This window comes from Mauremys reevesii, linkage group 8 (assembly GCF_016161935.1).
Source record: "Mauremys reevesii isolate NIE-2019 linkage group 8, ASM1616193v1, whole genome shotgun sequence".
NCBI classification, from domain to species: Eukaryota; Metazoa; Chordata; order Testudines; family Geoemydidae; genus Mauremys; species Mauremys reevesii.
In genome coordinates, this window is record NC_052630.1 from 96,994,918 (window position 1) to 97,010,288 (window position 15,371).

Genomic DNA, 15,371 nt, shown 5'->3' on the forward strand with positions numbered 1-15,371 from the left:
AGTGGGGGAGCATCAGTCTGAGCCAGAGGCTGACCTAAGATGTGCTATGGGCTTGGAAATTTGAACTGGTAGGTAAAGGGTAGCCCAAGGTGCTTAGATATGTGGAAACTGATGCATCACCTAGGGTCTCATCACAAATGAAGCGTGACCGTATCTCATTAGATCTTTGCTGTATGTTTGGGCCCAGCAATAAATCTTATGTGCCCAGAGTCTCTCAGGGCTTCTTTGGGTATGTTTGAGCTAGAGAGTAAAAGACTGGAAAGAAAATTGAAGTTTCCTTATAGCAATGACCTTTCAATATTTGGATGATTAAGATACAGCTTAGCTTCTCCCTTGTCAAAGCACACCACTTCTAACTGGATCTACACTACAGAAGAAAGCAGCATCTTCTGAAGATCTATGTTGGAAGTAATATTCTCCTTTTCCTGTTAATATGCATCATGCCTTTAGTATCTCTCCTATTTGCATTTACCTCTGGGTTAAAACAGATTTTAGTTTCCTAATTCTTTTCTAGTTTGGAATGTTTCCTTTTCACTACTAATCTTTGTGGAAATAGAGGTACAGCAACTGATTTTGCTTTAGTGCCTGTGAGGATTATTCATTTAGTTATTTTGCTATTTCAGATAACCATCCTCTGCCCTGGGTGCTATCCCATTAAAACAGACAATAACTTTAATAAACTTTCCCCTTGCAATAGCTGTGTATATGCCCATCCCTAAATCACAATCCTAGTACTCATTCACTGTCTAGTTGTCTCCTTATCATATAACCCATCCTCCTTACGTTTCCAAGAAGTTGACAGGCATTACACCATGTCCGGAAAATTAAATCCTGCTCTGACAGAGGCTGTTGTCCTCAGTCAGCTCTGTTCTGCAAAGTCACTAGTAAAATAGCATGTGGGAGTGTTGAAGAACTGCAGTGCCCTGAGCTGTTTGGTTTGTAGGTATTACTGTATGCTTACTGGTTTACCCAGGAGTCACATGATGTACGTGCATTGCCAGACAAAGCTCTGACCTCTGAGCTGCTGCTGTCCCCATTATTTACCTTCTTTTCACTAACCACCAGCATTCCAGCTCTGTTGCCATCCACAGCCCTCCTGCAGATCCCTGGGTTGCCCCATTTCCTGATCAATCTTCCTTTCCCCTCCCACATCGCACACAGGCCCCACACATTTCACACACACACCCCCCCCCAGGTGAAGAATGCTCTGCTCCTACAGTAGAGATGGGATTTTGGAGGAAGGGAGATGTGTGCCTTGCCATCAGGGCCGGCTCCAGGCCCCAGCGAAGGAAGCAGGTGCCTGAGGCAGCCAATACAAAGGGGCAGCACTCCATCCGGGTCTTTGGCAGGAATTCAGTAGCGGGTTCCTCAATCCCTCTCTTCCTCTTTGAGCTGCTGCCAAAGTGCCACCTAGTCGGCTGCTTTTTTTTTTCCTGCCGCTTGGGGCAGCAGAAAACCTTGAGCCAGCCCTGCATGCCAGCTCCTATTCTTATACCTCCTGAAGAGGAGGAAATGGTCGGATGATGGACACATGTAAGACCTTAGACCTAAGCCAATGTCCTATATACTAGAATAAAACAAACACTAATTCCTTTTTCTTATGTTGTTGGGGAAGGAAGTGGTACAGGCTCTCTTCCCTGACCCAGCAACTCCTCTCTGAAGATGTGCTGGTGCCAGCAAAGTTGGGTTTGCAGACTACAACAAAGCAGCATCTGTCCTTTTGCTACTTGTACCCATTGTTGGGCTCACATCCACCAGCAGGGAAAGATAAAGCCTGAGTCAAATAGCAGTGGAGTTAAAATGAGGGGAAAGGACGGGTGGAAGGAAGATACACAGAAGAAGGTGGTGGTGGTAGTGGTTCTGAAAGTTTTGAATATTAGGCTTAAATAAACTGGCTCTTTCTTTTAGTCCTGCCATCAGTCCTTGGGTTTGTTTTCAAAATCCACGCTGAAACTAGAAAGAAAAGGGGGAAGAAAATTCCTGTTCAGGTGGCTTGCTATGTACTGCTGTCAAAAGCTATAGCAGAGGGGCTGGAGTATTATCTACATTATATAGCGCCCTTTACTATTTCAAAGCACGGTACCAATACATACTGAGCCTGCGTGCCCCTCCAGGGTAGGTAAGTGTTATCCCTATTTCATGGACTCTTAGCAGGCCTGATTCTCCTCACACTGGTTCTAACTCTGATTGTTTGAAGGAGGGTCCTCCGACTTTATGCCAATGTAAACGAGGGAACTCAGGCTTGCTAAGAGTTGGAGTCTCAGAAGTGCTGAGCACCTTTGAAAATTCAGATCCTAAGGCTACGTACGCTGCCATAAAACACCCCAGGCTGGCCCGGGTCAGCTGACTCAGGCTCGCAGGGCTACAAAATTGCACTGTTGATATTTGAGCTAGGGCGGGAGCCTGGGCTCTGGGATTCCATGAGGGAGGAGGGTCCTTAATTGTGTCTTTGTTCTGGGGAGAGGATCTATCCCTTTCCTACCTGCCACACACACGCATTTGTCCTTGGTTGCTTTAACCTTCCTTTCAGCTTGGGGCTGCGTATCATGGCATCTCTTTCCTTTCTAGAACTTTCCCACCAACCAAAGGGAGCGTCTTTCCCTGACACTGAAGGCAGAAAGATGAAAAATGGACTCAGACGGGCAAGGGTAGAAGGATGGGCTTTTCCAAAGTGCCCCTGGGCCTCTCTGCTCCCACGGCAGGCAGTGGGAGCGTTACACGCACTTCAACGGGAGCAAAGTCAGGCCGGTGACAAGCACTCCCAGAAATCCTACACCAACGCCCTTTGGCAGTTACCTAGTGCGGTTGCAGCCACAGTAACTTCTAGGCTGTTTGTTAACACAGTGACACTCAGCATTCTGGCTGGGGCTGGCTAATGCTATTGCAGACAGACAGACAGACCGACCGCCGCCTTTCCTGCAGCTCTGCCAAAGCGCCTCCCGCCCTGCCAGCCCAGCTTCAAGTGCAGCTTTAGTTGTGCTGAGTGAGCTGTGTGGTGTTTGCTAATGTGTCCACTAGGGACCAGGCTATGACCACCCAACTCTCTCTCACTTCCGCCCAGAGCCAGAGAAAAGGCTGATGCTGCCTCTCCTGCCATCCATCAGGACCTGTATCATATGTGTATGACTATAGATTAGAATGACTCTTTCCTGTCTACCTCTGTTTCTCTTAGTAGCCAGGTAACACAGCAGCAGTGCCCTTCATGGTGTAGACTCATTAAAACAGAACCATCTGAAAGAGACGATCTGCCTGCAAATGGCATGGCTGAACCCTGTACTGGAAAAAAATTCCAAGGCTTTTTCAACTCCATTTAAGTAAAACATTGTGGCTATACCTAAATATGAACAGAACTCATCCTCAGGTAATTTTATCCCCTTTGAAAAATGTAATGACTTTTTAAAGAATGCTGATATGCATTCAATTTGTCTGGCCACTTTCCTGCTGGTTGCTGTACAATATCTAGTTGTTTATACATAAAAGTAATTCCACCAAAAGAAAAATATTTATCTTAAATGCTGAAATTGTATTAGCTTTTGCTTTACAAATGGGTGAATGAGATGGAAGGACGATCTAGCAACCATTTTGTTAATGAAATATCCTCCACATTTTAAGATGAAATGATCTTTCTTTCAACCATTTTGTTAATGAAATATCCTCCACATTTTAAGATGAAATGATCTTTCTTTTTAAAGGTAATGAGATGTATAAAATGTATTTCCATATACAATGACACAAGCACCAGAAAAATGTAACTAACGTTATTTGAAATTACCTGTAAACATTGCTTCTTTAAGCTATGTATTTTATTTCTGTTATTTATAGAGAAGTTTTGGTGGAATCTCATTTGACTCAACAAAGTCCTCCTCTGAAGAAAGAGGTAATTAATAAAGTATAATTGAGTGGCTTGGTAAAGAAAGCGGAAATCAATAGATACATTCTTATCTACATAGTATAAAATACAAGTAATGTTTTACAGTTTCTTGAGTGGCTTTTCTTTTACTAATGATAGGAAAACTGTCTAGAATATAAAACTGATGGGTATAAGCTGCCTTTTGCTGGTAGGGAAATGGCATGCTATTTGGTACATAGTGCTGCATGCAACATCTTGTAGCAACGGAATCTTTTTGTGAAGGAAGAGACTCATGAAGAATGTCTAAACGCCCTGCAAGTTCTTAAGGGGTTCAAAAAAAGTCCTATACTAATCTGGGTCACATCTGCATTGCCAACTTCAGCCATTGTTGTTTATTGTCCATTTAAAAATAAAAATGTGAAAATAATAAAATTCAGTAGGAAATATTTGCAAGTCAGGAAGCAATGGCACGTTACTGCTATCTTTCTCACAGTGGTAGCATTGGTTGCAATCGTTATACTTAATGTTTGTAAACACTTTCCTGTCACAAACACACATTCTATTTTCACATGCTCATGAGTTTCTGAAATGTTTGCCTTTGGAGATGAACGGTTCCCTGTGCACTCTCTGTACAAAGGTGAATTGTGTGTGTTTCAAATGGGGCCAAAATCTCAGCAGCAGTGGGGCAAAGACCATGCTTTCATTCATGTTCATCCACCCCTGAGCACAGCTGGCACTTGACAAATTGCTAATGAAATCAAACACTATGTTAATGCAACAGTATGATTTTGCAGATAAACACTCAAGGTCAGGAAAAAAAATAAGGCGGAACATACAACTTAATTGTACTCCTTTGGACTGATGCATTATGATAGTCTAATTATGTGACTACATACTATTTCTCAAACAACATACTAAAATCGGGGTTTTTTTCCCCGATTACTTTAGAAACGTGATTCTATGGAAGTGTGATGCTGAATTTGTAGACATAATACGGAAGTGTAAGGGAAGAGTTAAGGGTTTGTGTTCAGCTTTAACTTTCACATTTCCTGACTTTTGGAACTGTGAACTGTGTAACTTTAAAGTCGTAAAAATGCATTTGATTTCCTAGGTTTTGCTTTGTTTTTTCTTTTTTCTTTTAAATGGCCTATTACAACTCCAACTCTCTAATTATTTTCTCTGGAAATGTAAATAGTCATTCTGAGGGTCTATTCTGTAACAATTTCTCATTAGTATTGGCTGTGTCCATATAGCAGAATGTAACGTGCTAGTGGTGAGAGTAGGAATCTTGATGTCCTAAGGGGACATCCTGCTCCATTAGGACATAAAAATAGCTTTACTGGGTCAGACGAATGGTCCATCTAGCCCAGTATCCTGTCTTCCAGCAATGACTTGTGCCAGGTGCTTAGGGGGAATGAACTGAAGAGGGATTATTCAGTGATCCATCCCCTGTTGTCCAGTCCCAGTTTCTTTCAGTCACAGGTTTAGGGACACTCAGAGCAGGGGGTTGCATCCCTGACTATCTTGACTAATAACCATTGAAGGACCTATCTTCCAGGAATGTATCTAATTCTTTTTTGAACCCGGTATACTTTTGGCCTTCACAACATCGCCTGGCAATGAGTTCCACAGGTTGACTGTGTGTTGTTTTGTTTAAACCAGCTGCCTATTAATTTCATTGGGTGACCCCTAGTTCTTATGTTATGTGAAGAGGTAAATAATACTTTTTCTCCAATCCATTCATAACTTTATAGACCTTTTTCATATTCCCCTTTAGTTGTCTCTTTTCTAAACTGAACAGTCCCAGTTTTTTAATCTGTCCTCATATGGAAGTTGTTCCATACCCCTAATCATTTTTTTGCTTCTCTGAATCTTTTCCAATTCTAACATATCTTGTTGAGATGGGGCAACCAGAACTGCACACAGTATTTGTGATGTGGGGGTACCATGGATTTAGATAGTGGCATTATAATCTTTTCTATTTTATTATCTATCCCTTTCCTTAATGGCTCCTAGATTTTGTTGGTGGCTGCTGCACATTGAACTGATGTTTTCAGAGAACTTCTATGATGACGCCAAGATCTCTTTCTTGAGTGGGAGCAGCTAATTTAGACCCCATCTTTTTTATGTGTGGTTGGGATTATAGTTTCCAATGTACATTATTTTGCATTTATCAACATTGAACTTCATCTGCCATTTTGTTGCCCAGGCACCTAGTTTAGCGAGAGCCCTTTGTAACTCTTCGCAGTCAGCTTTGGACTTAACTGTTTTGCGTAATTTTGTATTGCCTGCAAACTTTGCCACTTCACTATTTCCCCTTTGTCCAGATCATTTATGAATATGTTGAGCAGCAGTGGTCCCTGTGCAGATCCTTGGGGCACTCTGCTATTTACCTCTGTCCATTGATTGGTGAGGCATGATTTCCCTTTACAGAAGCCATTTTGACTCTTCCCCAACATTTTGTATTCATCGATGTGTCTGATAATTCTGTTCTTTACTATCGTTTCAACCAATTTGTGAGGCTTACTGACCTGTAATTGCCAGGATCGCTTCTGGGGGCCTTTCTTAAAAGTCAGCATTATATTAGCTGTCCTCCAGTTATCTGGTACAGAGGCTGATTTTAAGCATTGGGTTATCTACCACAGTTAGTGGTTCTGCGATTTCATATTTGAGTTCTTACAGAACTCTTGGGTGAAAACCATCTGGTCCTGGTGACTTATTACTAGGACCCTACCAAATTCACAGTCCATTTTGGACAATTTCATGGTGATAGGATTTTAAACATCATAAATTTCATGGTTTTAGCTATTTAAATCTGAAATTTCACAGTATTGTAATTGTAGGGGTAGTGACCCAAAAAGGAAGGTGTGGGGGGGATGTCACAAGGTTATTTGTAGAGGGGTTGCGGTACTGCTACCCTTACTTCTGCGCTGCTGCTGGTGGCGGCACTGCCTTCAGAGCTGGGCAGCTGGAGAGCAGCAGCTGCTGCTTGGGAGCCCAGCTCTGAAAGCAGAGCTGCCGCTCTCAGCAGTGCACAAGTAAGGATGGCATGGTATGGTTTTGCCGCCCTTACTTCTGCACTGCTGCTGGCGGGGCGCTGCCTTCAGAGCTGAGCACCCAGCCAACAGCTGCCACTCTCCAGCCACTCAGTTCTGAAGGCAGCAGCGCAGAAGTAAAGGTAGCAATACTGCGACTCCCCTAAAATAACCTTATGACCCTGTCCCCCCTCCCCACTGCAACTCCCTTTTGAGAAATGCTGGTCTCCCTGTGAAATTGGTATAGTAAAGGGTAAAGGTACACACAAGACCAGATTTCGCGGTCCGTGACGTGTTTTTCATGGCCGTGAATTTGGTAGGGCGCTGCTTATTACTATTTAATTTAGCAGTTTGTTCCAAATCTGTCTCTATTGACATCTCAATATGGGACAACTCCTCAGATTTGTCATCTAAAAAGTACATCTCATGTGTGGGGATTTCCCTCACACTCTCTTCAGTGAAGACTGATGCAAAGAATTCATTGACGTTGATGAGAGTTTTGCCACTCATTTAATGGGCCAGGATTTCTCCTGGGGATCTGTTCCTAACCCTACCTCTGACTTTCTCTGTTATTGAACTCTCCTGTGCCTTAGTTACCCTCATCTGTAAAATGACAATAGCTTGCTTTACTTTAGGTTTTATTATAGTAGGGTCCATCACCTTTGTAAAGGGCTTTGAGCTTCCTGGAGGAAAGAGAAAAGTTCTTCTCATTTCACATTACACTTGAATATGTTTGGTATAGTTTTGAATTTAACCTTTCATTCAGCTCTTGCACATTATCACCTCTGTTTCAATTTACTGTGTCACTGGTCTGCTGGCACTGACAGCATTACTAAGGAGTGTGCTGACAGAGAGAGACCACACAGACTAAATCCTTAACAGATTATGCTCAGAGATTTTTGAGATGTTAGAAGCAGAGCTGAGGTGTAAAAAGACTTTGGTGAATGTTCATTTTAATTTTTAAACCTAAATTTGCTCTGACTGAGTTTGACTCCTTTTGTGTTCGTTTTGCTGCAAATATTCTAGTGAACAAGCTTAGTTAGCACAAGTCAGCTCTTTGGCGCATGGAGCATCTTTTTGTTCTGTGTCTGTGCAACACATACCACAATGAGGTCCTGGTCCGTGACGAGGGTTTCTAGGCAACCCCGCTATACAAATAATAAATAATAATGAGTAGTTATGAAACTAAATGTTAAGATCAGATGTTCACGGAAAGGACATTCTAAATCAGGGGTGGGCAAACTACAGCCCGCAGGCCACATCTGGCTCATGAGACCATCCTGCTTGGCCCCCTAGCTCCTGGCCCAGGAGGCAAGGCCCCGGCCCCTCCCCTGCTGTCCCCCCTCCTCTGCAGCCTCAGCTTGCTCGCCCTGCTGCCGGCGCAATGCTCTGGGCGGCGGGGCTGCAGAGCCTGGCCTGACCTGGTCTCTGTGCTGCGTGGTGGCGGCAGCAGCGACGGTGTGGCCCAGCTCCAGCCAGGCGGTGCGGCTGTAGCGCCACCAGCCACTGGTGCTCCAGGCAGCGCGGTAAGGGTGCAGGGAGTGGGAGGGTTGGATAGAGGGCAGGGGAGTTCAGGGTGGTGGTCAGTGGTCAGAGGTGTGGATGGTAGTCGAGGGGGGGAAACGGGGTTGAATGGGGGCAGGGGTCCCAGGGAGCAGTCAGGAAGGAGAGGGCAGTCAGGGGCAGGGGACTGGGAGCAGGCGTATGTGGATGGGGCAGGGGTCCCGGGGGGGGGCCATCAGGGAACAGGGGGGGTTAGATGGGGCAGGAGTCCCCAGGGGGGCAGATAGGGCCAGCCCATGACCCCTTCCCCTAACCGGCCCTCCATACAATTTACAAAACCCGATGCAGCCTTCAGGCCAAATAGTTTGCCCACCTGTTCTAAATACACCTCTACCACAATATAACGTGACCCAATATAACACGAATTCAGCTATAATGCAGTAAAGCAGTGCTCCGGGGGACGGGGCTGCACACTCCGGCGGATCAAAGCAAGTTCGATATAACGCAGTTTCACCTATAATGCGATAAGATTTTTTGGCTCCCAAGGACAGCGTTATATTGGGGTAGAGGTGTAGTAACCAATAACAATGTGAATTCTCAATTTTAAATTATACTTGCCCGTATGTGCACTTTTGTTGCTCAGTGCCATAAGACAGCCAATCATGTAACAAAAATGATACCATGTGATCCATGAAACTAACCAACACAGCACATGTTTTGAATTTCAAATATTTCCAGTTCTTCTTTGCTCAAAAACTTTGGGAATAACTCTGAAGAATGAATGAATGTGAGAATTTTGCAGTCTGTTTGCTTAAACTGCAGTTTACAATGTCCAACTCACTTTAACCCCCGCTTGTCACTTGTGAATCCTGTGACATTTAGTTCCCTTTTATTGTCACAGATCGCTGCCAGGAATGCAGTGCATGTTTAAGTTGTACTCGAAGATGCCTCTGTATCTCCATTATTGCACTGCTTGCACTCGGCGTCGTAGGTGCTGTCATTGGTTTTGCCGTCACCTTTGGACTGCCGCCACCCACTCCTGGTCAGTCTGTTATTTTTTTCTGTCTAAACTAGTTAGTTAATCTCCAGCCAAAGTGCTGCCATTTTTTTCAATAAGTTAGACATAGAAGGTGCCACTTGAAACCTGGAGACAGGGGAGAGGAAGAGAAGGAGAGAGATGAATTTGCTCCATTCCAAACTCTTGGTGACAAGCGCGACTTTGAACATACACTTGTCCTTGGAGCTTTAATAGGATTCTTGTGACTCTCTAGTACTTAGTGTGGGTGGCGTAATCACATTTTAATACACTTAAGACTCTAGTGTAGTAGAGCATGTTAGCAGGTAGGATCCATGTAGAAATGGACCGTTGGTCAGTTCCAGGGTGGTAGCTGAATTCCTGAAATTCTGAATGTTTTTCTTCTGGTTAAAAACATCTTTTTGGTCTTGTCCTTGTGCTCTTGGTGAACGTGGAAATGTCTGTTAGATCTGGTGACCAGAGAGCAACTGTGACAAATCAAGACGGGGTGGGAGGTATTAGGCATCTATATAAGACAAAGCCCCAAATATCAGACTGTCCCTGAAAAAGCTGATCACCTTAGTTAGATAAATCAGTATCTGAGCTCATTTATCTCCTGATTTCTTTTCAGTGAACCGTTTGTGTGTGACTTCAGGTAACCAGACTGGCTTTTTGTGTGATGACAAAGTGACTTGCCTTCCAGCCAGTCAGACCTGCAACAGAATCAGAGAGTGTGTTAATGGAGAGGATGAGCAGGAGAAATTATGTAGTAAGCTTTTTCTTTTTTTTTAACATCTTCTCCCTGTGATGGTTTCTCCAGTCCTCCTGTGCATGTTCCTCACAATCCCTGGTTTCCTCACGTTCCTCCTTACTCAGAGCTTACTTTGGCACAGAATAACTGAACAGAACACTTCATAACCCAGCTGCTGAATGACCAGTTTGTTCAAGGCTGCACCAGGAGTCTGTGGAGACCCAGAAACAAAAGAATCGAGGTCCCTTGATTTGCACTTGTGAGCTTTAACCATGAGGCCTCCCTCCTCCTTTGATGAAGTTATTCACAATATGCTTAAATGGCCCTACTGACAGAGCATCGTGTTAGCATGTGGAAGATCAGGTTTTGATTTATGGTTCAGTCAGCTACAGAACAGATGGTCTTGTTAAAGTAGCAGACAGGGATCCAGAAGATCTGGGCTGTACATCTGGCTCTGCTGCAGACTTCCCATGACACTTTGGGCAAGTCACTTAAACGCTCAGTACCTCCGTTTCCCCATCTTTAAATGGGGAATAAGCACATTTCCCTCCATCTACCAGGGGGGCCATGTAGTTTAATATTTTTCAAGTGCTTTGAGATCCTTGCTTGGAAGGAGAACATAGAAGTGTAAAGTCATATTAATAGCTAATAATCGGTTTCTCAGCCATTATATTGATGTCCAACTGTTGTTGAGTGAAGTTAGAACATTTCACTATCTCCAGGTGTCTCATCTTGCAGATGATTTGCCCAGTAACCTTCCAGGATACTTGATCTTCCGCTGCAGCAACCCTGTGTACTGGATCTATGCTGATCAGAAGTGTAATGGTGCGAATGACTGTGGAGACTGTTCTGATGAAAAGGGGACGTGTAAGTCAGCCACTTTTTTTCACTGATGTAAACAATAGTTAAAGGGCTTGGTGTTTGTAAAAGATGGTGGACTGACAACCACAGAGACTGACATCCTCCTTTTACCCACAAGATAGATCAGTAGTTCTCAAACTGACCCCCCCCTTATACATTAAAAACACTTTTTTAATATATTTAACACCATTATACATGCTGAAGGCAAAGCGGGGTTTGGGGTGGAGGCTGACAGCTTGCAACCCCCCTTGTAATAACCTCACGATCCCCTGAAGGGTCCCGGCCCCCAGCTTAAGAACCCCTGAGATAGATAGAACGTGAGTAACAACAGTGCAGGCTTCCTCACGTCATCCCACAAAGCGACTTCAACCTTGCCCTTCATTCAGGCTCTATGACCTGCGCAGTCCTTGGTCTGTCCGCTGAGACTGTCAACAAGCATGCCAGAGATGGTGGTTCAGGGCCGCCCAGAGGGGGGGGCAAAGGGGGCAATTTGCCCCGGGTCCCGGGCTCCGCAGGGGCCCCCAAGAGAACAGCTGAGGCTCCCGCCTCCGCCCCTCTCCTGGAGCCCTAGCGCATCAAGCGGCGTCCTCAGACAGTGCCGCAGCGTGTCTCCGGCATGGCCCCTGAGCCCCGCCCCGCTCAGAGCCGCGTGGCCAGGGGGCGGGGCTGGGAGCTCCGGGCTGAGCTCAGCTCCCTCCGCTCGGCGTGGAGCTCCCAGCCCCGCCCCCTCACCACGTGGCTCGGAGCGGGGCGGGGCTCAGGCCCCGCTGGAGACACGCTGCGGCTGTTCAGCAAGGCGCTGAGGCTCCAGGCGAGGAGGGAGCCGGGGGTAAGAGGCTGGGGCCGGGGGGGTTGGCTAAGGGGCAGGGAGTCCCGGGGACAGTCAGGGCACAGGGAGGGGGCGGAGCAGTCAGGGGGCAGGGAATGGGAGGGTTGGATTGTGGGTGTTCTGGGGGGGGTGGGATAGGGTCAGGGCCGCCCAGAGGGGGCGGGGCAAGAGGGCGCAGGAGTTTCTTCGCTCCCGGTCTTCGCCAGCGGGGGGTCCTTCCGCTCCGGGGTGGAAGGACACCGCCCCACTGGCGAATTACCGCGGCGGGACCTGCCGCCGACGTGCAGCCCGGTCTTCAGCAGTAATTTGGCGGGGGCCCTTCCGTTCGGGACCCGCCGCCCGAAGTGCCCTCAAGACCCGCGGGCCTCCCCGCTGCCGCTGAATTACCACCAAGACCGGGCTGCACTTCGGCGCGGTCCCGCCGGGCGGTAATTCGCAGCGGGGCTCGCCGCGGGTCTTCAGGGCACTTCGGCGGCGGGTCCCGGAACGGAAGGGCCCCCCGCCGCCGAAGACCCCGGGCCCCTGGAATCCTCTGGGCGGCCCTGTGGTGGTTTTGTTATGTAGACATCTGTTCAATTGTCACCACCAATTTAATTTCACTTATGCTACTAAGCAGACATCTGATGCTAATAACTCTTGATCACTAACAACTTGGGCCATATTCAGACTAACGACCTAGAGGTGAAAGGCTTCATAGCCCATTGCCAATCCCCTGAGCCATTCGTTCTCGGGTGTACGCTGACTTCGGATTGATTTTATCTCAAAGAATGACTGTAGCCAGCAGTGAAAATTCAAAACTAATGGCTGATTCTTATGGCTGTTTACTGCAGCTTACTAAGTTCCGGTTGGAATTTAACACACCTAAAAAAGTTCATATTTGAAAATTGAAGCTAAAGGTTGGGATTTTCAAAGCAGTCTAGGAAAAGTAGACACATCTTCCACTGAAATTAATGGAATTGTGCGTCTAAATCACCTAGACTGTTTAAAAAATCTCAGCCACAACATGCAGACCTGAACTGATGCATATCAGCAGCTGCACCTAGAATAGCTAGTTTCAGATATACAGATAGTAACATTCAAGTAATGGCATTTGTGTGTCATGAATGTTAACTGACTGCTCCTCTTACTGGTAGCTAACTGTCCCTGACTTCTGGAGATAGTACTGACTGAGAGACCCCTTTACATGACAGGTCCGTGTACCCACCAGTATCTACTGCCTCTAAGAAATTAGGTGGCTGCTTAAGGTTAAATACTCTGGTGCTGGGTGAAAGCTTTTCTTTCTTGTGCATATCAGTGTCTACTAGGTGAGATTTCAGATCTGCCAACGTAAAGTCTAAAATGTAACATGTAAGAAAAGCAGAAGAGCCAATGGTCCGTGTTTTCTTTTTCACCCTAGTGGCTAACTGCCCTCCTTGCGGGACTCAGTGGTGGAGCTGCACACCGGTGTTTTTCGAGTATTGCACCTGCATTCCCAGAGCCCTCTGCCGAGACAGAATCCAGCACTGCTCAGACTGGTCTGATGAGTATGCCTGCAATAGATGAAGTACCGAGAGCCAAGAGGTAGCTATGCCCCCCAGGGCATAGTCTGCATTCTCACCTGCCAGCCTTCTCCTCCTGCTGCTTTAATGCCCTGGGTTGAAGCTTTTGTCTGAAAATGACATGGCCTAGTGGTTTCCTGACTACCCTGCAACAGCACTGAAAGAAGGAGAGGACAGGAGCGGCTCCAGGCACCAGCACAGCAAGCGCGTGCCTGGGGTGGCAAGCCGCAGGGGGAAGGCTGCTGGTCGCTGTGAGGGCAGCAGTCAGGCAGCACCCGTTTCTGCGGGAGGTCCGCCGGTCCCGCAGTTTTGGCGGCAATTCGGCAGCGGGTATGATGAAGGCGCGGGACCGGCAGATCACCCACAGAACCGCTGCCAAATCCACGTGACCGGCGGACCTCCCGCAGAAATGCCGCCGAAGGCTGCCTGACTGCCGTGCTTGGGGCGGCACAAAACATAGAGCCGCCCCTGGGAGAGGAGTACTGTATAACAGACTCAGCACAGGACTGGGAGCCGCAAATGAGACAGTTCTAAGCCTGTGTCTCTTACTGACTCACTGTGTGATCATGGGCAAGTCGCTCACCTTGCTATGTCTTGGTTTCCCCATCTGTAAAATGGGGATAATACTGCTCTACCTCCCACCGTGTGGTGATGGTTAACTAGTTACCACCTGTAAAGTACTTTGATGATACAGAGTGCTAGCTATGGGTTGAGGTTGTGATTGTTGAGTTGTATATGCAAGTCTGCAGGGAGAGGAGGGAAATTACAGTAGACAGGGACTCTGTTTTTCTTTCCTATTTAGGGAAAAAAACCTGACAAATACAGATTAAGTATCAACTAAAATAATAATAAGACCAATAGTGACCTCACTCTTTTTGGTTTTGATAACAGCAGTCATTGCTAATTGATCACTAATCTGTTAGCATGAAAGAAGGAGAAATTCCCTGAGTCTTTTATAGCTCTCAACTATATGAAACCAGGTTGCAAACACTCATTGCTGTCTACCTATTTAAAAAAATAAATCATGGTAAATATCCCCTGAGATTAAATTGGGTCTACGTCTTTTCTGCAGAACTATTTCTGATGTGAAAATGAGGGGAAATTTTAAAATAAGGCTTTTAAAATAAGTGTTATTAAAAAATGTACTTGTATTCTTCCATTAGTTTGTTATTGTGAGGGACAGAGACACCATTTGTTAACAGTACAGTATACATTGTGTTGTAGTGTCCCCTTTTGTGACTGATCTTAAAGCAGTCCCTGCAGGTGTATGTGTAAGACCCAGTTGCTCATCCCACGGTGAAATAGTAGTGGCTTTATTGGGGATCAGGTGAACAAAGATACAATAGTGAGTAAAGGACCACCCCAAAAAGTGAGGTGAGCACAGAAATGTACATTAGAGTTGGATAGAACAGTGTGAGCTCTGCACGTGTGCAAGTGTTACATGGGAGCCTTTCTAGCACTGAACTTTGAGTGTCCATCATCATGGTCCTTCTGTGCTTCAGCACGTAGGAGTAGGACCTCTTCACAATCCCCAAGCAGAAAACCCAATGCTCTGTGGCAGAAACCAGCTGCCTAAGTGAATGACCACAGCTACAAAGCAGAACACAGAAATAGCTACAATTTCAAACAGAGGGAAAGGCAAAGAGGAGAAACCCACCTTACAAAACCACTTCTCCTGCAAAGCCATTTAGCAACAACCTACTAAAGGCTATCTATCTGTCAGGCTTCCAGAATGGTCCCTGAGGTGGAGTATTGCTTGTTTTGCCTGTATTATGTGTCTGATTTGGATGGTCAGTTTATGATGGTAGAGACCGTATCTTCCTTTGTTTGTACGTTGCCGTTGTGGGGTGTGGCAGAATGTGGGGCAACAGCAGCTGTGCCCACACTCTGATAATTATGTCGCCAATTAAATCACCTCAGGCTAAGTTGGGTGGGGCAAAGCTGTGCCTGTTTGACAGATTAGAATGGGTTGGGGAGAGGTAAAGGGGC

At 46.1% G+C, this 15,371-nt stretch overlaps 1 protein-coding gene across 1 annotated transcript; it reads left to right on the forward strand.

Moving 5' to 3' along the window:
* Positions 1 to 3,340: 3,340 nt before the first annotated feature.
* On the forward strand, positions 3,341 to 13,614 carry LDLRAD1 (low density lipoprotein receptor class A domain containing 1). Its single transcript, XM_039486467.1, has 6 exons — positions 3,341 to 3,361; positions 3,823 to 3,877; positions 9,290 to 9,430; positions 10,035 to 10,172; positions 10,893 to 11,021; positions 13,241 to 13,614. The coding sequence occupies exons 1-6, from the start codon at positions 3,341 to 3,343 to the stop codon at positions 13,384 to 13,386; spliced, it is 630 nt and encodes a 209-aa protein (XP_039342401.1). The 3' UTR covers positions 13,387 to 13,614.
* Positions 13,615 to 15,371: the final 1,757 nt, after the last annotated feature.

Coding starts and splice junctions, on each gene's coding strand:
- LDLRAD1 (XM_039486467.1), top strand. CDS start 3,341: ATGAACAGAACTCATCCTCAG. Junction 9,431..10,034: donor ACTGCCGCCACCCACTCCTG/GTCAGTCTGTTA, acceptor ATTTCTTTTCAG/TGAACCGTTTGTGTGTGACT. Junction 10,173..10,892: donor TGAGCAGGAGAAATTATGTA/GTAAGCTTTTTC, acceptor CTCATCTTGCAG/ATGATTTGCCCAGTAACCTT.